The 22,174-nt window shown below is 45.1% G+C and overlaps 1 protein-coding gene across 2 annotated transcripts; it reads left to right on the forward strand.

The window, feature by feature from the left end:
* Positions 1-569: 569 nt before the first annotated feature.
* On the forward strand, positions 570-21,916 carry MCOLN3 (mucolipin TRP cation channel 3; the record flags this gene model as incomplete). 2 transcript variants are annotated; one of them, XM_080915193.1, is made up of 12 exons in its annotated part: positions 570-797; positions 4,694-4,861; positions 8,312-8,465; positions 8,897-8,981; positions 9,055-9,151; positions 12,591-12,690; positions 15,126-15,238; positions 15,316-15,465; positions 18,566-18,667; positions 18,754-18,876; positions 20,644-20,850; positions 21,628-21,916. In XM_080915193.1, the coding sequence occupies 12 exons, from the start codon at positions 570-572 to the stop codon at positions 21,760-21,762; spliced, it is 1,662 nt and encodes a 553-aa protein (XP_080771319.1). In that variant the 3' UTR covers positions 21,763-21,916. The 2 variants fall into 2 exon arrangements, with proteins under 2 accessions (XP_080771319.1, XP_080771320.1); XM_080915194.1 differs by lacking the exon at positions 4,694-4,861.
* Between the last annotated feature and the right edge of the window lie 258 nt (positions 21,917-22,174).

Consider the following 22,174-nt stretch of genomic DNA (forward strand, 5'->3'; position numbering starts at 1 on the left):
AACAATATTTTAATACAGTTTTTGAGCATGAGGGTTAAAAAGAGAAAGAGAGGGGCCCCAGAAGCAAGACTAAGACATCCTCATGTCTGGGCCTGGTTTTCTCAAAAGAGGTGTCACGAGTCATTAGCTTAAGGTACCAGTTTGGTGGATTTCAAGTCACCCCGCAAAGCGCTGCTAAGAAATTTCTTTTCTTAGCTAGATGGCGCCAGCAATATCGTGGATGAAATTATAATCTAACAAAGCAAAAACACCAGCCCAAGGAGTTCCTAGCACATACAGAGGGCGTCCAAGTCGCGCTTCTAGAAAACGGCAGGTTTAAGGTTGGAAAGGGAAGAAGGCTTTAAGCAAAGGTTAACCGTGGCCTAATGTTTGATTCTCAGCGGGTGAGAGGCTTGACCCCGACTCAGCCAGAGGAGCTCACCTCATTCCTTTCTTGGCCCCGCCCCCTTTCCCTGTCCATTTCCTCTACCTCGAGAACTGTGACCCTTTGGTTCAGTCTGGGCGATAGGTAACCTCTCGGGCCAGTGTCGCTCCCAGCTGAGTGGAAGTGTTTGGCTCCCTCCCTAGAGATGGCGAGTCCCGAGGTGGCAGTAAGCAGCTGCAGCTCGCCCCAGGATGAAAGTCCCTGCACTTTCCACCCGAGCTCATCCCCGTCTGAGCAGCTTCTCTTAGAAGACCAGATGAGACGGAAACTCAAATTCTTCTTTATGAACCCTTGTGAGAAGTTCTGGGCTCGGGGTAGGAAGCCATGGAAGCTTGCCATACAGATTCTGAAAATCGCAATGGTGACTGTCCAGGTAAGTATCTTCCAGCCGGAGTTAGGTGGAACCTCTTTGCATAGCAGGGTAGGGGGCTGGTTCATCAAAGGACTTTTAACTGCACCTGCAAGGACAGACAATAAATAAAGATACATAAACCCTTCTCCCTTCCACTTTGTTTCTTTCTCCATTTGTTTGTCCTCTATTTCTCTAGTGTTGGGATTCTGTAAACTCCACCCCTCAGTTACCTAGCAACAGCAAGGTATACCCCACCCCTCAATTACCCTGCAGTAGCCCGGTAAGCTCTGTCCCAGTGACTTGACACTGTAAAAGGGGCTGCTTGACCCCTCCTCTCTCTCTTGCCTCTCTTGCTCTTCCACCTCTACACCTCCTCTTCCCCTTCCCCTTCCCCTTCCCCCCCCTCCACGTGCTCATGGCTGGCCTCTACTCCTCTATTTCTCTCGGTCTCTCTGTCTCTGTCTCTGTCTCCCCCCCCCCCCACTACCCTCTTAACTCTCCCATGACCTGAATACACTCTGTACTATACCATCGTCTGTGGCTGGTTCCTCAGGGGGAAGGGATTCCCAACATGGGCCCTCCAGAGGCATCTCCCTTGTCCCCAGACCTCTCTGCACCTCCATGGGCCATATGCCCCCTATTCTCTTCATCTTTTCCCTAACATCTTGATTCTCTTTCTTTCTTTCTTTCTTTCTTTCTTTCTTTCTTTCTTTCTTTCTTTCTTTCTTTCTTTCTTTTTAAATTTGAGACAGGCTCACTATTTAGGCCTGATTGACCTTGAACTCCCTATGTAGACCAAGACTGCCCTTGAACTCACAGTGGCCAACCTACCTCTGTCTTCCTAGTGTTGGTAAAGTATGTACCTGACCCCTGACTCTTTATTATTTTTTATTATTATAATTTTATTGCCATAATAATTTTTGGGAATAAACCTTTTTAGCATTTGGATCCTAATGAAGACATTTCTTGAGAAGACTCTTACACAGACATTAGCTGATTCCCAACATGAGGTCTTTCTTTTATTCCTAATATTGTGGACATTTGTTTTTTTTCTAGAAACTGCACAGATTTCTGCTGTAGGCAATCTCTTTGAGTCCTGCAGCCCAGAATAATGAAAACAGTGTAATATAAGAATATGGACTTTGCATCAGCCTGTGAAATGTATGCCTTCATTTTTGTTAGAAAGGAAAATTTCAATTTATTTTTCATAACTTCTTTAAATTTTTTTTGAGGGATGGTGTTTTTGTGATAGTTGCATATGGTGGTGTAGTTTATTATTAAAACATGTTGTAGGGGGGCTGGCAAGAGGGCTCTGCTGGTAAAGATGCTTACCACCAAGTTTGGCAACCTGAGTTTGATTTCTAGAATGCACATTGTAAAAGGTTTTAGATAACTCTTGCCAACTGTCCTCTGACCTCCATACATATATGAGTCTACAAACACACACACATACACAAAAAAACCATCAAAAGAAAAAAAAAACATGTAGGTTCTCCTGCTGGTAAAAGGAAGTATCTCTTGTTAAAAGCAGAAAGAAAAAAAAAAATGAAGGCCAAGTTTAGATTTGTATTTTTACTTTTAGTTCTTGGTGAACACCAACTATTGATAGGGTTTTTGTTTGTTTGTTTGTTTTGCTTTGCTTTGTTTTGTTTTCTAATATCGAGAATGCTAATCTCAATTGCTTATTGAAAACAAGTACTTAGGACTAGTGGACCAAGATAGTTTCTAGAATCATTTGAAGCTGGTAGAATTCTTATCTGGACTTGTGACCACTCGTCCCAGCACAGTGTTTCATGTCATTGTAACCACCCTCCTAGTAGGGAAATCCCAGTCTCTGCCTTCAGAGAAAGAGTTGATGCTTACAGTTTAAAAGGCCGCACGGCTCATACGTAGTTGTGCGGAAGCAGGCACGGTTTCTCTTTAATGTGTCGCCATGAAAACGTGCTCCTTTTTCAGTACAATACTTGGCAACTTGCACTTGGAATTCTTAATTTCCAGGTGATGATGCAATATGTCACAGCACTGAGAAGCTTATCTGTACCCTTTCCATGGTGAGGCCTGCGTCCACTGGGCAAGAACACTATTTCCTGAGAGCAATAATAGGTGCATTTGGGTGGTGACAGTGGACCAAGCTCGGCGCTTTATTCATGTGCTTATGTTCTAGTCTTGACAAGACCGGAGCAGCGCATCTCTGCCTCAGGGACAGTGAGCAGGCTCAGTGTGCAGCCCCGTGGCATACAGGAAGCCAGAGCAGAGAAAGTGATGTACATGCTCAGACTTGCACACACTGAGACCTGCACACACTGAGACCTGCACACACTGAGACCTGCTCACACTGAGACCTGCACACACTGAGACCTGCACACTCTGAGACCTGCACACAATGAGACCTGCACACACTGAGACCTGCACACACTGAGACCTGCACACACTGAGACCTGCACACACTGAGACCTGCACAACTGAGACCTGCACACACTGAGACCTGCACACACTGAGACCTGCACACTCTGAGACCTGCACACACTGAGACCTGCACAACTGAGACCTGCACACACTGAGACCTGCACAACTGAGACCTGCACACACTGAGACCTGCACACTCTGAGACCTGCACACACTGAGACCTGCACACACTGAGACCTGCACACACTGAGACCTGCACACACTGAGACCTGCACACACTGAGACCTGCACACTCTGAGACCTGCACACACTGAGACCTGCACACACTGAGACCTGCACACACTGAGACCTGCACACTCTGAGACCTGCACACACTGAGACCTGCACACACTGAGACCTGCACACACTGAGACCTGCACACACTGAGACCTGCACACACTGAGACCTGCACACTCTGAGACCTGCACACACTGAGACCTGCACAACTGAGACCTGCACACACTGAGACCTGCACACTCTGAGACCTGCACACACTGAGACCTGCACACACTGAGACCTGCACACACTGAGACCTGCACACACTGAGACCTGCACACACTGAGACCTGCACACACTGAGACCTGCACACACTGAGACCTGCACACACTGAGACCTGCACACTCTCAGACTTGCACACTCTCAGACCTGCACTCTCTCAGCCCATGTCCTGAATTACTTATCTTTTAGAGAATTCATCCGACCTCCCTTTAGTTACTAGAGTGGTTCAGAGAAACATCAGTCAGTGGTTTAAGCCTTTTGGTAAGAATCATATAAAAGTGTTTAAGTGTTTTAAAAGGAACAGGTGATTTGTTTGTTTTTGAAATGAGGTCTCAATCTATTGCCGGGGCTAGTTTGGAAATCACTATGGAAACTAGATTGTCTGAAATTTCAGTGCAGTCTTATTGCCTTAGACTCCCTTCATACACCCCCCACCTCTCTCTCTCTCTCTCTCTCTCTCTCTCTCTCTCTCTCTCTCTCTCTCTCTCTCTCTCTCTCTCTCTCATGCTCTCTCTCATTGTCACTGTGTGTATCTTTTTGTGTGTGTCTATCTTTGTTTATGTGGTGTATGTGTGTGTGTGTGTGTATGCACAAATGCGTGCATGTGTATGTGGAGATATGAGAACAGCCAAGTCTCACTCCTTTACCTTCTAACATGATCTGTTGTTTGCCTCTGTGTACACCAGGCTACCTGGTCCATGAGCTTCCACACATCTCCTGTCCTGTGTCCGTATAGTCATGCTGGACTGCTGGCACACACCCAGCTTTCTGTGGCTCTGGGGATTCGAACTCAGGTCCTCATACTTGGAAGAAAAATGCTTCTATCCATGGAGCCATCTCGGGGGCCCCCAAGCCGAGAACCTTCTGGTAGCTTGCCAAATCCCTCATAACTTCTTTCTAGTCAGGCCCCTAAACCTTCTATTTCTTCTCTGTTCAGAATTTTCAGTATCATGCTGTTTCTTTTCTTCTTTAAGTTGGTCCTGTTTGGACTAAGTAATCAGATGGTCGTAGCTTTCAAAGAAGAGAACACTATAGCCTTCAAACACCTCTTTCTAAAAGGATACATGGACCGAATGGATGACACCTATGCAGTGTACACTCAAAATGATGTGTATGACCAGATCATCTTTGCAGTGACCCAGGTAAGTCACTGTGTGTACCGGGTGTCTATTTGCTCTATTTGCTTTAGGTATTAGAATTAAACTCTGGGCCTTGCACAAGGTAGGCAAGTGTTCTAATAGTGCGGTATCCAGACAGTGTGTGAATTCTCAGGAGAAAGAACAGGCTGGAGAAATAGCAATGGATTATACAGAAACCGTCACTCATGGATTGAACAATTCTGCCTGGAGATGATTTATGAATAAACTATTTAAATATAGTTTAAGGGCCAGAGAGATGACTCAGCAGTTAAGAACACTTGTCACTCTTGCAGAGAACCTGAGTTTGTTTCCCAGCATCCTTACTGGGCAGCTCAAAACTGCCTGTAATCCCAGCTTCAGAAAAATCTCTTGTCTTTCTGGCCTTGGCTGGTATACACACACACACACACACACACACACACACACACACACACACACACACACAAAGGTGTGCACACACCCGGGTAAAAATAAAACTAACATTTAAAAATTGATAGAAAGATATCACTATACTCATATATAAGTAAAAATTGATTTAAAAAAAGTTTCCTACCAACAGAAAGGAAGAGTTTTAATGACTCATTTAAAAGAATCAGGGATAGGACTTCATGTGAGAGCTTCAATATCTGAAATTACTAACCTAACCCTGGATGTAGGTAGTCATTAAATCTTCAAAGCTTCTACTTTCAGAGACTTCTAATAACTGACAAGAATATTAATTTCACAGTTTGTGTAACAAGCAAGGCCTTCGAGTTCATGATAAAGCGAGGCTTTTATGAATTGTGATGATTATTCTGTGACTGCTCGGCTGAAAATAAGCTTGTTTTTCATACTCCAGACTCAAGTTTTCATTCTAGGTTCTTTTCCCTATAATTGGCACTTTCTCAAGGTCCCAAATCACTTCTTTTGAAGGGATCATTAAAAGTGCTTTTGAAGTCAGTGTTTTTGACCTACGTTAGCTATAGAGCACGTTTCGAGATCATTAAATCCCTCCTTTAAACACGTCCCAGAGCATCCATGACTCCTCATTTCTGGAGGCAGCTTATTCAGAGGCCATGAGCCACTAGGATGAAGTATCATCAGCTGCCAGGATGAGGTACATCTCACTGGAGCCAGGACTGACGAAGTGTGAATAGGGAGTTTAGTCAGACACAGAAGCTGCATGGCATTGGTAAACAGGCCATAGGAGTTTTGGAGTGGAACTAGCAAATAGCTCATTGGTGAAGATACATTTAGAGACTTTAAAAAAGTATGTGTGTGTGTGAGTGTACTTTACACCTTCTCTGAGATTAGAGTCGTGTGTGTGTGTGTGTGTGTGTGTGTGTGTGTAAGAGAGAGAGAAAGAGAGAGAGAGAGAGAGAGAGAGAGAGAGAGAGAGAGAGAGAGAGAGAGAGAATACGTGTCTTAGTTAGGATTTTACTGCTGTGAACAGACACCATGACCAAAGCAACTCTTATAAGAACAACATTTAATTGGGGCTGCCTCACAGGTACTGGTTCAGTCCATTGTTATCAAGGGAGGAGCATGGCAGACTTAGTGCAGGAGGAACTTCGAGTTCTACATCTTCATCTGAAGGCCACTAGAAGACTGGCTCCCATGTGGTTAGGAGGAAGGTCTTAAAGCCAATGCCCACAGTTGACATACTTCCTCCAAGGCCACACCTACTCCAACAGACCACACTTCCTAATAGTGCTGCTCCCTGGGCCAAGCATATGCAAACCACCACAGTATGTATGTGTGTGTGCACGTGTGTGTGAGAGAGAGTGGTGTGTGTGTGTGTGTGTGTGTGTGAATGTGTGAAACAGTGATGTGTGTGTATGTAAGAAGGAGTGTGTGCAAGTGTGTGCATGTATATGTGATGTTTGTGCAGGACCCGACATGGGATTTGTGTGAAGCTCAGAGGACAATCTTGGTTGCCAAACCTCTACTTTGTCTGAGGCCAGAGTCTTGTTCATCACTGCATATATTAGGCTAGATGACCTGTGAGCTTCTAGAGAGTGCTCCTGTCTCGCCTGCTGTCTTATCATAGGAACACCGGAATTACAGATGCATTCTACTGTGCCTGGTTTTCCAAGCAATCGCTATGCTGGACTAAAGGCCTCGTGAATTCCTTGTAAAACATCTTTACCGTTATCAGTAGGAAGAAACTTAGTCTTCACAACGCCGTACCTGGCACTGGGGCTATGCTGCTGGTTAGAGCTCCATTTTCTTTCCGTGAGGAGTCCTTATCTTAGCTGTCACATGTCTTTTTGCCACTATAGGAAAAGATCTGCAGGACGATGGGTGAAAGCCGTTTCCTTCTCCCAGTTCTCAGAGGCTAAGATCAAGGCACCTACACGCTCAGCCCCTGTTTCTCCTTGCTGCGGCCTCCATGATGAAAGGGATGCAGATGGGTGAAGGGTCCACACAGGCCCTCCAGCCCTGTTATGTCAGAACTGTTTGGTCTAACAGATCAAATGTAGCACATTAATTCCCACATCTGGCTGTTTGCTCTTACGCCCCACGCAGTGGCCTCTGCACCTCTGCTTTCTAAATAATCCACCAAAAGTCGCAGCTCATATTACACAGTGCAATAGAGAGACGCATATTCTGTCCATATCTATACATACATGTTAAGAGACACGTGCTCTGTCAGTGTCCACAGATGTGTCTACACTGTGGTAAACACTGAAAAGTGGCAACCTCTTCTCCCACACTAGTGCTGGCTCCGTTAGGGCCACACGGCATGGCAGGGCATCTTTATCTCAGTGCCACAGTGTCCCCAAGTACTCACAGACCCTGGCTTCCTTTGACCCTTCCTTCTTCTCCTTCCCTGGCTGCTTCTGACTCGGGTGATCCACGGCCATCCCAGAGTGCTGTTTTCACTCACTTTCCCTACTCCATTTTCTGTCTTTACTGCAACACATTAGTATAACAAATAGTATTTGATGACATCGGTCCACGTAGACAGAAGTATCAGACAGACACAGAAAGGTTTGTTAATACAAAGTCCTTATTGTATGTGGTCTGATGACAAGAAACATCCACAAATGAGCAGTAAATACTTGCTTTACTTGTAGGGGCTGTGCTCCGCTGCAAATCTAATTTGCTTTTTACTGGTAATCTAATTTGTTTTGACTTTACCAGTCAAAGAATGGTCTGGGATGCTGCACCTGGGTGAGAGGCTCTCACCCAACCAGAAGAATCTGGAGCAGGAGGATGGAAGTGAAGGATTCCTGGGTAGACTGTACAAAGCATTTGAGTATCCAAGGCCTCTGCGGGCGTTTCTTTGAACTCAGCAACTGCCCCTTCTGACCCCCACTGTACTTCTTTAGTCTCTCACTCAGATGCAGCATCCGAGGATATATTTCCTGAATGTCTGCACTCCGAGGGGAGACATGGCCAGGAAGGATTATCATAGCTTTGCTTTGGCCCTGGTTGGTGTTCCATTCCTTTCTCTTTTCTTGGGTGAAGTACTTGCAGCTTCGAAACATCTCTGTCGGCAACCATGCTTATGAGAACAAGGGGACTCAGCAGTCAGCTATGGCCATCTGCCAGCACTTCTACAGGCAAGGAACCATCTGCCCCGGGAACGACACCTTTGACATCGATCCAGAAGTTGAAACAGGTGATGATCCCCTATAATCTCCAACTATTGTTTTTGATCCCTTGATTTATACCTAAGCCCCGTGATAACTTCATCTCTGTAAACATCAATGGGTGGCTGCCCTTGTGGCAGAAGAAAAACTGTTCAGAAGTTCTTAGGTGTTGGCTTCTATCGTGAACCCTTTGTTATAAAACTCATGAATTCAAAAGAAAAGCAAGCAGGTAAAACATCAAGAAACATGAGGGGGAGAGAGTGTTGACCTGAGACAGTTTGGGTCTTTCTAAATTGTCGGCTACTCCAGAAATGTCTTAAAGACAGGAGACACAGAACAAGGGCATCGATACTGAATTCTTACTATCTTGGTTCTAAAAGGAACCAATACGAGCAACCGATCTTAACCATTGTCCCTTGGAAATGCAGTTTTACTGATGGCTTTGTTCTTTTCTGTGCAGAATGTTTCCTTGTAGAGCCAGATGAAGCTTTCCTCGTGGGAACCCCTGGAGCAAATAAACTCAACCTGACCCTGGACTTCCACAGGTGAGGCAGTCAGAGGAGCACACAGCGCAGCTCTGTGTGTGGGCCCGCATCTCAAGCATCCTCTGCTTTCCAGACTTCTGACAGTGGAGCTCCAATTTAAGCTCAAAGCCATCAATCTGCAGACAGTTCGCCACCAGGAGCTGCCTGACTGCTACGACTTTACTCTGACTGTAAGTGTGGGCTGTGCTGAATGTGTCTCCTGACCGGAGAAAGATTATTTTAACTATGTGCATGGTTCGAGTACTGGTGCTAAGGCATTGTCAAAAATATAGGATGTTCTACCCAAACGTGCCTGGGGACATTGTTCCAACCAGCTCTATTCTCTGCTTGTTGCTAACTTGCTGATTGTCTTCCACACCTTGGTGCATGTTCTGGATGGCAGGGACTCACCTCATGGTTGAGTTGTCTCCAGGATGGCGCCTGGTGCACAGCAGATGACCAAATACCAAAGGAGCAGTATCATGAAAGGCAGCGGGAGAAGGAGAGGGAAAGGGAGGGCGTGGGGAGAGGGAGATATAGATAGATAGGTAGGTAAGTGGGTGACTGGATGGATAGATGAATGAACGGATGGATGGACAGACAGACAGATTACTTTCCACAGTTACCAAGGGGTCTTTGTTGAGCTTCCTCATCATGGATGTTTGCCTTTACCTCCCTTATGTGCTCCTGAGTGCTCTGGTTCTTCTCTCTTCTGCTTCCCCTTCTGTATTGGGTGTATCCAATTGCAGATTGAGCTGTGTGCGTGCATGCACGTGCACACACACACACACACACACACACACACACACACACGCACACACTACATGAATAAATGTGATTTTAAAAAGCTGTATCAGTAACACATTCTGTCTGGCCACACGTAGGAGAGCATTTCAAACCTTTTTTTACGTGATCTCAATTGTATGGTCTCTGCAGTAGCTGACATTCATGAAGCTTGATTAATTGGTTGTGGCACATTGACTTTCCAGGATGGGAGTAAAATAATATTCCATCATAAAGTATAATGACCACAGAGTAGTTTAACATGAGAAAGCATCCAAAGCCTGAAGAGGACTTTGCACTATATTATATATGTCGGTCCTGGTAGTCACCAGTGAGTTATGAATCATCAAAATTCCTTGATTTTAAAGAGTTTGAGCTATCATCAAGTCTTCTCTATCTTGAGCTTCAGAAATGATGGTTTCAGAATTCATGTAGTCTTGATACCCTCTTGGTGAGTGTCTGTGATTCTTCAGTTAGACACACGTTCTGTAACCTCCCAGGCAGCTCCCTGAGTTGTTGGGCTCTCTTCATTCAGCTTCTGTTTTGTGTTTGTCTTCTCTCCCTTTATATTTTATGTGGTTGGCATTTCATCCTTTATTCTAGAATTTTCCTAGGTGTTTGACATAATTTTTGTTAGGCTGAAAACTCCTTGAAGCTTTCAATCACTTTATTAATTAATATTATTCCCTCAGACAGCACAGGACAGGAGATGCTATTACTTGTTGAATGAATCAAGAAAATGCTTGTGAAACCTGGGTCCTCCCCAGTGACTGAATTCTAATACCTAAGTCCTCAGTATATCCCTACCAGGCTCGCTGAAACAGTATCGAAATTCTGCCCGTGTGTGCTGAGTTGGGTTTATAGTTCAATTGCATTCACCAGTCTCCCTTGATTTTTTTTTTTTTTTTTTTTTGAGATTCTTCATTAGGTGCATGAACATCTAAATTCTTTTTAGCATGTGTATGCATTGTATGCATGTGATCACATGTGTATCACACATGATGTGCATTGTGTATTATTGTATATGTGTATTCACACGTGTGAGCACATGCATATATGTGTGTGGGGTTGTACATCTGTCTACAAGTCCACAGTTAACATTGATGGGCTTCCTTGATTGCTTTACCCCTTTATGGATTGAGGCAGATCATTACTGAACCCAGAGCTCACCAGTTCTGGCCAGTCTGGCTAGCCCACTTGCCTAGAAGATCCCTTGACCCAGCTTCTCAAGTGTTAGAGACAGCCGCCATGTCTGTCTGCCTGGCTTTCATAGACCCTGGGGATCTGAACTTCAGCCCTCATACCTATGTAACAAGTGCATCTTCAAATGTAGTAACCATTCCCCCATGATACTCCTTTAAAGTCCCATCCAGCATAATTCCTTCTTAGGGAGACTCAGCATTTGCTGAGGTTTGTTAAAACATAATTAAAGATATCTGCTGAGTCCCCATCAGTCCTTGAGGCTCTTTATGTGGACAAAGAATGATTTCCCATTGGTAAGGACTTTCACCCCATCAAATGACACTGGCATCCCCTTATGTGGGCTGTGTTCTTCTGATACTCCGTCTTGAGGGGACACAAGGAGACACTTGACTCTGAAGTTACTTAGAATCTCATGCTTGAACCTCTGTCTGCCTTCTCTGTGTGGAGAAGTTTCAGTGTAACCCACGGCAGAGGATTTTGAGAATTTTAAATAGATGAGTACAAAGTATTTTGATCGTATTCACTAGCACCGCCCCCTCCAGCTCTTCCCAGACCCTATTCTGCAACCTTCTCACTTAGTCCAGTTGACTCCATCTGAGTATGCTGGGGTAGGAGGCTCTTCATCAGAGCATGAGCATCTCTTCCAGCGACCATGAGGTGCCAGTAGCTCCTCAGCTAGGGGTGTGGTCTCATGTGTCTCTCGTTCCACACTGTAAAGTCAGCTGACTTGATCCTGTGCCTCTGTGAGTTTATGGGTGCAGTCTCCCGGTTGTGTCCATTCACAGCAGCCCTCCCACCTTCTGCCTTACAGTCTTTCCACCCCCCCTTCGGAGATAGTCCCTGAGCATGGAAGTCAAGTGGGGTAAGGTAGATATTCACTTAGGACTAACTAAGCTCTAAATGAAGGACATTCAAGTGACTTTTCCATATGTTTTGGTGGGAGAGGGGAAGAAAAATGGAAGTGGGTTTTCTTGCCTTTCCTTTCTTCTCTCTGAATGGAAGAAGCAAGAAAGGTAGAAGGAGACGCGGGAGGATCACGCGGGGTTTTGCGCCGCAGCTTTGTGCTGCTTGCACGGAGCATCCTCAACTGGTCATCCCAGAAGCAAGTCACACCGGCAACTCTGTCACCACGCCCTTCGTAATAGGTGGGATGTCAGAGGGATGGAGAAATCTAGGCCCAGAAAAAAAAAAAAAAAGCAAAATACCTCTCCACCTGGGGTGTCTAAGGACAGGAGTGACATGTTTCTGTGCTGACAATTCTGTGTTTGCTTAACTTACCCCAGCACCAAAAGCTATCTGTTGCTAAGGTCCAGTGGGAAGGTGGGCAGAGGAAAGCTCCCAAGTATCTGGACCAGAAGGGAGAGCACCCATGTTTGCTCAGGTGTCCAGGGCTAGAGTGCATCCTAGAAACATGGGCTGTAGATGCTAAAATCTCTCTGCAGCAGATCTAATTCAGTGTTATCACCTCACAGAGAAATGAAGGGGACACTCCTTAGGGATTGACAGAGACCAGTACCTGCTGGTCAGAAGTGAAGACCAGCATGTCCCTTGTCCTCTAATAAACTGCTTCCCGGTGGATTTAGAGACATATCTTGACTCCAAAACCCAATCATGCATCCTAGACCCCCTTTCCCGTCTTTACAGATAAGATTCGACAACAGGGCTCACAGTGGAAGAATCAAAATAAGTTTAGACAACGACATTTCTATCAGAGAATGCAAAGACTGGCATGTGTCTGGATCAAGTAAGTAATAAGCTCTATGCATTTTTCAAGATGCTAATTAAACATTATATTACTGCCCGCAGGATGTAGGCACCACTAAGTAAAAGACTGGGCCAGTCCCAAGCCCTTGACATTCTGGAGGCAGACTGGGTTGCTGTAGATGTCTGACAATTCAGTCAGTGCATAAGTTAGTAGCATCCAACAGCTCTTTGCCTTCTCCACAGTTCTTACCTGCCTTCTCCTTACGAACTACATATGAGTAGTTCTGCACAAAAAGTGTACATGTACCCATTTTTCTCTTTTAAGATCTTTAAATATCACAACAAGCAGCAGAATTCTTTTGTTTACAGATGTTTACATGGTTTACAGAAGAAACCATGACTCGGGAGCGATGTGTAGTGGTTTTTACATAGAGAGAGAAAGGAGGATTTGACCTTGAAGTCATGACATGTCGTAGTGGTCTTTCACCTGACTTAAAAAGTGGAGTGATATGTGAAGGGGGGAATCTGTTCTAGAAACACAAACAAAAATTCAGATTAGAATGAGTCCTGTCCGGAACAGGAAGACACCGCCGGGAAGGAATTTCCCTGAACCGTTATCTAGGTCCTCTTAAGTAGCCCATATGGCCGACTGCAGTCACTTTGCTCATGGTTGCACAACACAGGAGACTGCGTGGGTTCTACCGAGAAGAGGAAGTATCTTGGACACCTGCTAAGGCACGATTTCCTTTGCTGTACACAAGAGAGTTGGTAGACCTGAGCTGGGTCTGGTACTGTGTGAGTGTTGTTCATCAGACCATCATGAGGGCAGGCACTGGTGTAGGGTGTAGGGTGTGTGTATGGTGTATGGAGTTCTGGAATCACAAGTCTCACTGCTGTCATGGGCTTATATCTAGGTGGAGTGCAAACTTGTTTTGCCACTAGTGAACAGCATCGCACAGAGGGAAAATGGAAGCATCCAAAGTGCCCGGCACAGAAGCTGACTCTTAAATGCTTGTGTTCAAATTTTAAGTCTTTATAAGGTAGAAATAGACATTTAGACAGCCATTAGAAGCCACTGGGAAAACATCAACTCTATTCTAGTTCTTTCTGAAGTTACTTCCTCACAGCAACCCCGTAGAGATAAGCTCAGTGGATTTGGTGGCTGCGGCTTCTGCCCACTTTTAATGGCACCATCATGTGGGCTACAACAGCATTTATAATTCTCCGGGATTTCAACATGGTTGAAAAATGTTCTCCCCTCCTCCCCCCATCTCCTCTCTCTCTTCCTCTATTCATTTCTTCTTTCTTTTCTTTCTCTCTTCCACTTTTCTTCCTCCTCCATTGCTTAGAGATTGTTTCCCTATATGGCCTAGGCTATCCTCAAACTCATGGTCCTCCTGCCTTGGTCTCCAAGTGCTGGGACTTTATGTGTGAGCCTGGAAGAAGCTGTTCTTTTTTTGTCACCCAAGGCTCAGTTAAAGCCTTGGTATGGCTTCTTTCCTGGCCACCTTCTCCAGTATGGAGTGGTGAGTCTGAAACATAGCTTCGTATGGAGGGTTCAGGGACACATGTTCTGAATCAGTTTTATGGCCAGAGCTGAGGATGTCCCCTAACAAGACTAAAAACAAACAGAACAGAACAACCTCAGGCAGAGTGGCGGTGCTAGAGGCAGGTTGTGAATGTTGAACACTGACTGTGTTTATTTGATGCATGGCCTAGGCACATTACGGGGCTTCCTTGAGTTTTAGTTTTCTCAAGTTCAAAGTGAGGGAAAGCACTACAGGTTCACAGAGGCTGTTATGAGGATTCTGTACACACAGAGTGCTTGGAACTGAGTCAGGTGGGAAGTGTGCTGAGCACCGTCTGTGCCTGTGATTTAATGTCTCTTGTATCACTCTATCTGTGCTGATTGCCCGTGCACCTGCTCATTCCTTTGCTTGTCTCATGTCACAGATGCTCCTGTTAGGTCAGGGGCCTTGTCTATTTTGTTTACCACTGCATTCCAGCACCTAGAAAAGTGCCAGGTACATAAGGATGCTTAATGGATATTTTATACCCAGCTAAGTATGCTATCAAGCAATGTAGGTGTTGGAAGACTTATTTGCTGACTGATTGACTATTTTTATTTTTATTTTTGGAGAGGATTTCATTATACGTAGCCCAGGTTGACCTCAAACTTAGTATATAATACAAGCTAGCCTAGACCTCATGGTAATCCTTCTGCTTCTTGCTCCCAACTACTGGGATAATGGGTGGGCATATCACACCCACGAGGAGAACCTATTCAGCATAAAGGCCACAGGCTGATAATGAAAGATCTTTGATTTTTTGGGGGGGGGAGGACCCTCAGCTTTCTTTAAATGCTAATGAAAAGGCTCAAAGGACTTTCTGTCATTGTCATTCTGAAATGTTTGAATTATATGAATTATTTAAGAAAGAAGTCATATCGTCATATTAATGTTTCTGGTCTTTCAGTTCAGAAGAACACCCACTACATGATGATCTTTGATGCCTTTGTCATTCTGACTTGCTTGTCCTCGCTGGTGCTCTGTGCCAGGTCTGTGGTTAGGGGTCTTCAGCTCCAGCAGGTAAGCCCTGCTCCCCAAGATGCCGCTGACATGCTCAGTCACACTGAAGCTCACAGTGTCTCTCCCCTTCCCAAAAGGAATTTGTCAACTTTTTCCTTCTTCACTACAAGAAGGAAGTTTCAACCTCGGATCAGATGGAGTTCATCAATGGGTGGTACATTATGATTATTGTTAGTGACATACTGACAATCGTTGGATCAGTCCTGAAAATGGAAATCCAAGCCAAGGTAATACTGTTCTTCCCAACTGTGCTATTACAATGGTAAAATATCAGGATGGTAAAATGTATTTTTCCAAACTGAAAAAAATGTTTCCTTCTGGGCTTTGTATTCAGTTAACTCAAAACAGACAATAGCAGTTTTCTTAACTCTAGTTAAGCCTTAAATCTAGAAGTCAGTCAGTCCATCCATCCATCCATCCATCCATCCATCCATCCATCCATCCATCCATCCATCCATCCCTTTTGGTTTTTGAGACAGGGTATCTGTGGAGCCTCGACTATCTAAGAACTCTTTCTCACAGCTCTGCTCGCCTCACCCTCCTGGGTGGTGGGATTACAGGCATGCTGCACCACTGCTCAGCTATTAGATGTTGCAAGTAGAGTTTTAAAAAGCATAATCCGCAAACTGATAGGTCAGTTCATCTGAGTGGCCAGGAAATGCTCTGAGCTATACTGCTATACTCAGAATTCAAAGGCCATACACATCAAAAGTCATATACACACCAAGGAAATTATGCTGAGTTGTTAAGAGGTCTCACAGAAAATGTTAAGGTTAAGATATTCAACCAAAAAAAAAAAAAAAAAAAAAAAAAAAAAAAAAAAAAAAAAAAAGGAGAAGGAAGAAGAGGAGGAGGAATGTGGGAGAAGGGGAATAAGGTCAAAGTACTACCCTGTGCATTTCTACCTTTACTTCCTTTGTCCTTTTAAAGTAAAAATATGCTCACTTTCTTAGTTTTGCCATTGATATTATTCTCCTGAAATAAGATTAATCTAGTCTAAAATTAGTCAGTTTTCCCCCAAGTAAAAATAAATTAAAATAATTAACAATGTTCAAATGAATCTTGCTCAGCTCCATAGCCTCCTAGTCTTGTCGTAATGAACTACACATCTAGGACCCTGGTTGTAAACAGAGGCAGACTCCAAACACGGGCCAGGTCAAAGGGCAGCTTGCTTTTCTCTTCTGAATCCGTCAGGGCGGGACTCTAGGTTGGCAGGTCATTCAAAATGCTCTGTGTATTTTGTTCTTGGCCAGATGCTAAGGGCTCGTTCTGACTCCACGACTGACACAGGGTTGCCTCATGAACTGGCTCCAGCCTGTGGGAAGTGAGACTACCAGATGGTGGCAGTTTTGGCTCAGGAGTATCAGATCTCATTCCTGCTCACACACCCTAGAGTGACATTAGTCAAACCCACTTGCAGGGGCTGTGGGGAAGAAGGACACAAATGCCTGAGAACACAGGGCCAAGATGGTACCCACCACGGCCCAGCTGACACCACATATGGCTGTATTTTTGTGCAGTCTAGCTCTAGGGAACAAAAAATTAATTATGGTGAATTTATAGTTAATATTTACTTACCTTATTGGGTTTAAGAGAATATCGCATGCAGCCTAGGTTCTCTTCAGACTCACCATGTAGCTGAGGCTAGTCTTGAACTCTGATCTTCCTGCCTCCATCTCCTCAGTTCTGGGGTTACGGGGATGCTTCCCTACATGAAATCTTTTTTTTTTCCCGTTTATGAACCTCAAGTATCATTTCCTTCAGTGAGCCTTCATGATGTCCAACATTGTCTTCATTTTTCTTCCCTTCTGAAAGCACCGGCACTTCCTCCTCCCCTCCACTCACTTCCTGTTTCACAGCAGTAAGAAAAACCTTTTCCACAGCCGCCACTTGTCTCTAATGCCTGTCCATTCTGACACTGTGAATGATTTAGGCTGCTGTCCTTTCACTTGCCTCTCCTGAGCTAGCCCCTGGTTCTTTCTTCTCTCTGGCAATTCTCTCCTGTCACTCTCCTATACTATGTTTTTGCTTCTTCTGCTAAATTAAATTCCCAGATCCTTTCCTCAGTGATTTCCCCATGTCTCTGCTCCAGTTCACAGGACAAAAGATATCAAAGTAGTACCTAACGTTGCTGGTGAGTCTGACCCCCTACTAACTGTTCTTCTGTATGTCTTCCAATCCTGCTGCATCACGTTGCCATGGAAATTCCTTTCTGCTGTTGCCCATGGATCATTATTCTCCGTCCTGAACTGTCTGTAGATTTCCACTGCTGGTCTGGTCTGCGTGCGTTGCCTTTCAGCTGAGGCAACTCCTGCCAGGTCTCCTGCAGATCCCGGCCTGTCTGTCAGTGTTCCCTTTCATGAGGTTAACCCTCAGTGTGAGGAGGTTTTGAGGCATCCTGTCTGTCACTGCCTTGGCACTGTCGTCCTGACCCAGATTGATTCTTTTGGTACCTATGTACCAACATGTGTCGAATCTGCACCTTAGAAGTCTCTGTGCTGCAGCCTGTAGCCAAGTGTTGACTTCACATCTTGACTGTCTACTTACCTTCTCAGGCTTAACACACCAGCCCTCCCCAGTCCAAGTCCTCCTCTCCCACTGCCTTTCCACTGGGAATAACACCTCTCTGTGTGTTCCTGCCCCAAACCACGTGCTCACTGAAGCTCCTCTACTCCATAAAACTCCTCTCCCCTGTGCCCCAATCCTAGAGGGGATTTATATGCTCTGCCGTTGAGAAGGAGCCTGTCACCTTTGCAGTTCCAGTCTGGACCTAGCCATTGTCTGTTCTCACATCACTCCAAGCACCCTCGTGTTTCCCAGCCCTCTGCCGTCACCCACACAGACAACACTTGCCTGTGTCACTCCTCTTCAGATCTCAGACCTTTTCTGACAAAAACAACCTGAAGTAGCCGTGGGGTCTTACACTCCCACCCCTTACCTCCCTGCTTTATCTGCTGCTCACTTCTCGCCAGGATCCCAGTTGTCTCCCTTCCTTTGCATCTGCTGCCCTGCCTGTCCGAGGCTCTTCCAGGTCTTTGGCTAACTTTCTCCCTCACGTCTTGGCAATCCCACACTCATCTCTTACCTCTCCCCATACCAGTGGCTTTCCTCCTCAGCATTTACCCTCAGTGAGTGTACTGAAGGCTGGATTAATCCATTGCTGGCTTTTACAGTCCACTAGAGTGTAAGCTTTATGAAGGTTTTAAAAAGAACTATTTCTCCGTTGCTTTATTCTTCACACCCAGAACAGCCCCTGGCACATAGCTATTTAGTATTTCTTGCCTAACTGACTTTTGCAATTTAACCCATTTTTCCTATTCTATCTAGAGCCTCACCAGCTACGATGTCTGTAGCATACTTCTGGGGACTTCGACCATGCTTGTATGGCTTGGCGTTATCCGATACCTGGGTTTCTTTGCGAAGTACAATGTAAGGAATCCTACAGAGTCCACTTGGGCTAGTTCACTATTTTGACTAACGTCAGAGAGAACTAACACCCTCTCTCCTTTCCACAGCTCCTCATTCTGACCCTCCAGGCGGCGCTGCCGAGTGTTGTCAGGTTCTGTTGCTGTGCGGCTATGATCTATCTAGGCTATTGCTTTTGCGGATGGATTGTGCTCGGCCCCTACCACGAGAAGGTGCTGTTTTAGTCGGGGTCTCTATTTCTGTGAACAGACACCATAACCATGGCAACTCTGATAAAGGGAAACATTTAACTGGGGCTGGCTTAGTCCATTATTGGTGTGGCAGGACTCATGGCAGTGTGCAGGCAGATATGGTGCTGGATTCGGACCCGAGAGTTCTTTCTATAAATGGATCCACAGGTAGCAAGAACAGAATTGTATACCACTGAGCCTGGGCTTGAGCTTCTGAGACACCAAAACCTGGCCTGACAGGGACACACTTCCTCCAACAAGGCCACACGTACTCTAACAGGGCCACACTTCCAAATAGGACCACCCCTTATGGGCCAACCATTCAAACACACGAGTTAATGAGGGTGTTCCTATTCAAACCACCATAGGTACTGACAGCCCCACTCTCTTCCTGACGTTATTAAGCTCATACAACAAGGCCAATGGCTTCTATTTTTATGACTACTATTGTTTATTCATTTATATTTTTGTTTGTCCAGGTTGGTCTTGAACTCATGCATGCAGTCAAGGATGGCCTTGAAATCCTGGTCCCTCTTGCCTTTGTCACCCAAGTGATAGGCTAACACACCTAATATGCCATTTTACCCCCCTTTAAAAAATGAACTCTTTATTTATTCTTTGAGAACTTAACACATGCACATATTTTTATCGTATTCATCTACTATTCCTCCCAACCTTTCAGACCCTCCCTTACCTTCCCCTCCTAACTTCATGTTCAGTTTTTTAATAGCCTACTGGGTATAGTTAGCATTGCCCACATCTACATGGGTGGGGGGCTGTCCACTGGAGTGTGGTCCACCTACCAAGGATCACACACTGACTATGCCCAGCCAGCAGACGTCAAACACCAAACAGTGTTAGCCTTCTTACATACACTCCTTCGATCTGGTAATTCAGCCTTAGAACAAGGAAAGTCATACCTACATCCACATATAGATCTAATAATGAGGGTATCACTATTTATAAATCAGTCAAGTATGAACATCTCCTGAGAGTTATTGATCTGCTCCATTGCCTGAAATCCTGTTTGGAATACATTAGATAAGTGTGTTTCTTTTACCACCAGTGAAGTTGTTCAGTTTGTTTGAATTCACCCTTATACAACTGTAAAACTATACAACAGAAACAAAGAAAAACCCTTTAGAGTATTTGAAAAGTTTGCTGTGAGAACTGTTTTGACTGTTAGGTGTTACCTTGAGTTGGATGAGCTTCATGATGAGAGGAAGGACCGTGAATCTGGAACCTGGCTATCTCTGCAGAAGCATCCAATCACTTCAAGGGTCTTTCTGTGAAAGAAAAAGGGGGAGGGCACAGGAAGAGAAGAAAGGGAAGGGAGGGGAAGGGAGGGAAAGGAGGGTTGGGAAAAGAAAGGGAAGGGAAGGGGATGGGGAGGGGAAGGGAAGGGAAGAAGAGAAGGAAAGGGGAGGGGAGGGAAAGGAAAGGAGGGGAGAGGATGTGAGGGGAAGGGAGGGGATGCAAGAGGGGGAGGGAAGGGTAGGAAAGGGAAGGCACTGAGAGAGCAGAACTGTTCTTTCTGCTCTGGTTCATGTTGCTGCAGCTCAGTGTGACAAGAAAGAGCTACTTAACAAAGGCTGGGGCATGACAAAGCCTCAAAGCAAAGGCTGGTGGCTCTCTTGGGTTGGTTGTTGGAAAAGGGGTACCTGGTATACTAGGTGAGGATGGCGTCATGAGCAACAGTCTCCCACATGAGGGAGCATAGGAGAAAATGAACTTTGCCCTCCCCCCCAGTTCCGTTCTTTGAACAGGGTTTCCGAGTGCCTATTCTCCCTGATAAATGGAGACGACATGTTTTCCACATTTGCGAAGATGCAGCAGAAAAGCTACCTGGTTTGGCTGTTCAGCCGCGTCTACCTGTACTCATTCATCAGCCTCTTCATATACATGATTCTTAGCCTTTTCATTGCGCTCATTACAGACACGTACGAGACTATTAAGGTAGGTCTGTCAGAAGTGGGAGGCACCGCCGATCTAGCACGAATGTGTGGCAGCACCGTTTAGTACTCAGAGGACATTGATGGGTAGAGGCACATGACTACATTTTAATAATCAGGGAGAAGAAGAAAGTGAGGAAGTGGAATTTCAAGAATGTTGAGGGTCCTGTTTCTCAATATTTGTGTTAAAAAATAAAAGTTCTTTTTAATTCATTGCCAGCTATACTAAAGATCAAACCCAGGGCCTGGCACATGTCAGGCCATTCCTACGCCATTCAACTCTATGTCCCCAACCCTTAAGTACATTTTCTAACCTTTTATTAGACTAAGAAGTGTCAGTAAGCATTGGTAAAAGTAGATGACATATAAGAGAGGTAAAGTTTTGTCAGAGCACCTGTGGGAGATGAGGGATGAGGGATACTCACTGAGAGCACCTGTGGGAGGTGAGGGATGCTCACTGCTTAGATTTCAGCCAGGTTCTGCTAAGCTAAATCAGACAGGATTCTGGCTGCCTGATCCAGGTTTCACCCAAGGAGCTTCCTTCACACTGTCTGGAAAATCACTGGGCTGTAGGCACTGGGAGGGGAGAGCACAGAAGTACCAGTGCTGAGTCCTGGGCCCATCTAGCCTGGGTAGTTCCAGATGTGACATGTCCTAGAAATGCCTGGAAGTGTCAGCTTATCCCCCAAGCCGTCTCTTCTTCCACTGCCAAATGTCCCATTCTGAGTTTGGAGTGCCACTGCAGAGCCTTATTAATGAGGATTTTCCATTCTCCAAGTAGCACTACCAGCAAGATGGCTTCCCAGAGACAGACCTTCGAAAATTTATAGCAGAATGCAAAGATCTTCCCAACTCTGGAAAATACAGATTAGAAGATGACCCTCCAGGATCTTTATTCTGCTGCTGCAAAAAGTAGCTGTTGGGTTTCTCTGTGCTTGGGAGGAAAAATACAGCATGTGTCTGAGTCAGAGACAGTATGGATTATTTGTAATCACACAACAGTATGTTCAGATACTAGTATTCTGAGTTAACTTAGCAGACTGTTTATGTTTTTTGAAAATATTTAATGTTTTTTCTGCTTACAATAGCATTTTTTAAATGACTGATTTGATGAGGAAAGCTACTGGGTCACTGTTCTGTCTTAGTCGCTGTCACTCTTGAGTATGCTCTCTAACGTCGTTACCACATGGCATGCCTGTGCTGTAAGCTATGCTTTGGCTTCTCGGCAACCTGGTGCCCCTCTCCGAGAGTTGGAGTGATTATTACACATCGGACACCATGCCTCTTGGAGTCTCTCCTTAAATGAAGACAGAACAACAGAGAAACCC

Source organism: Micromys minutus (genome assembly GCF_963924665.1).
Source record: "Micromys minutus genome assembly, chromosome: 4".
Lineage (NCBI taxonomy): Eukaryota > Metazoa > Chordata > Mammalia > Rodentia > Muridae > Micromys > Micromys minutus.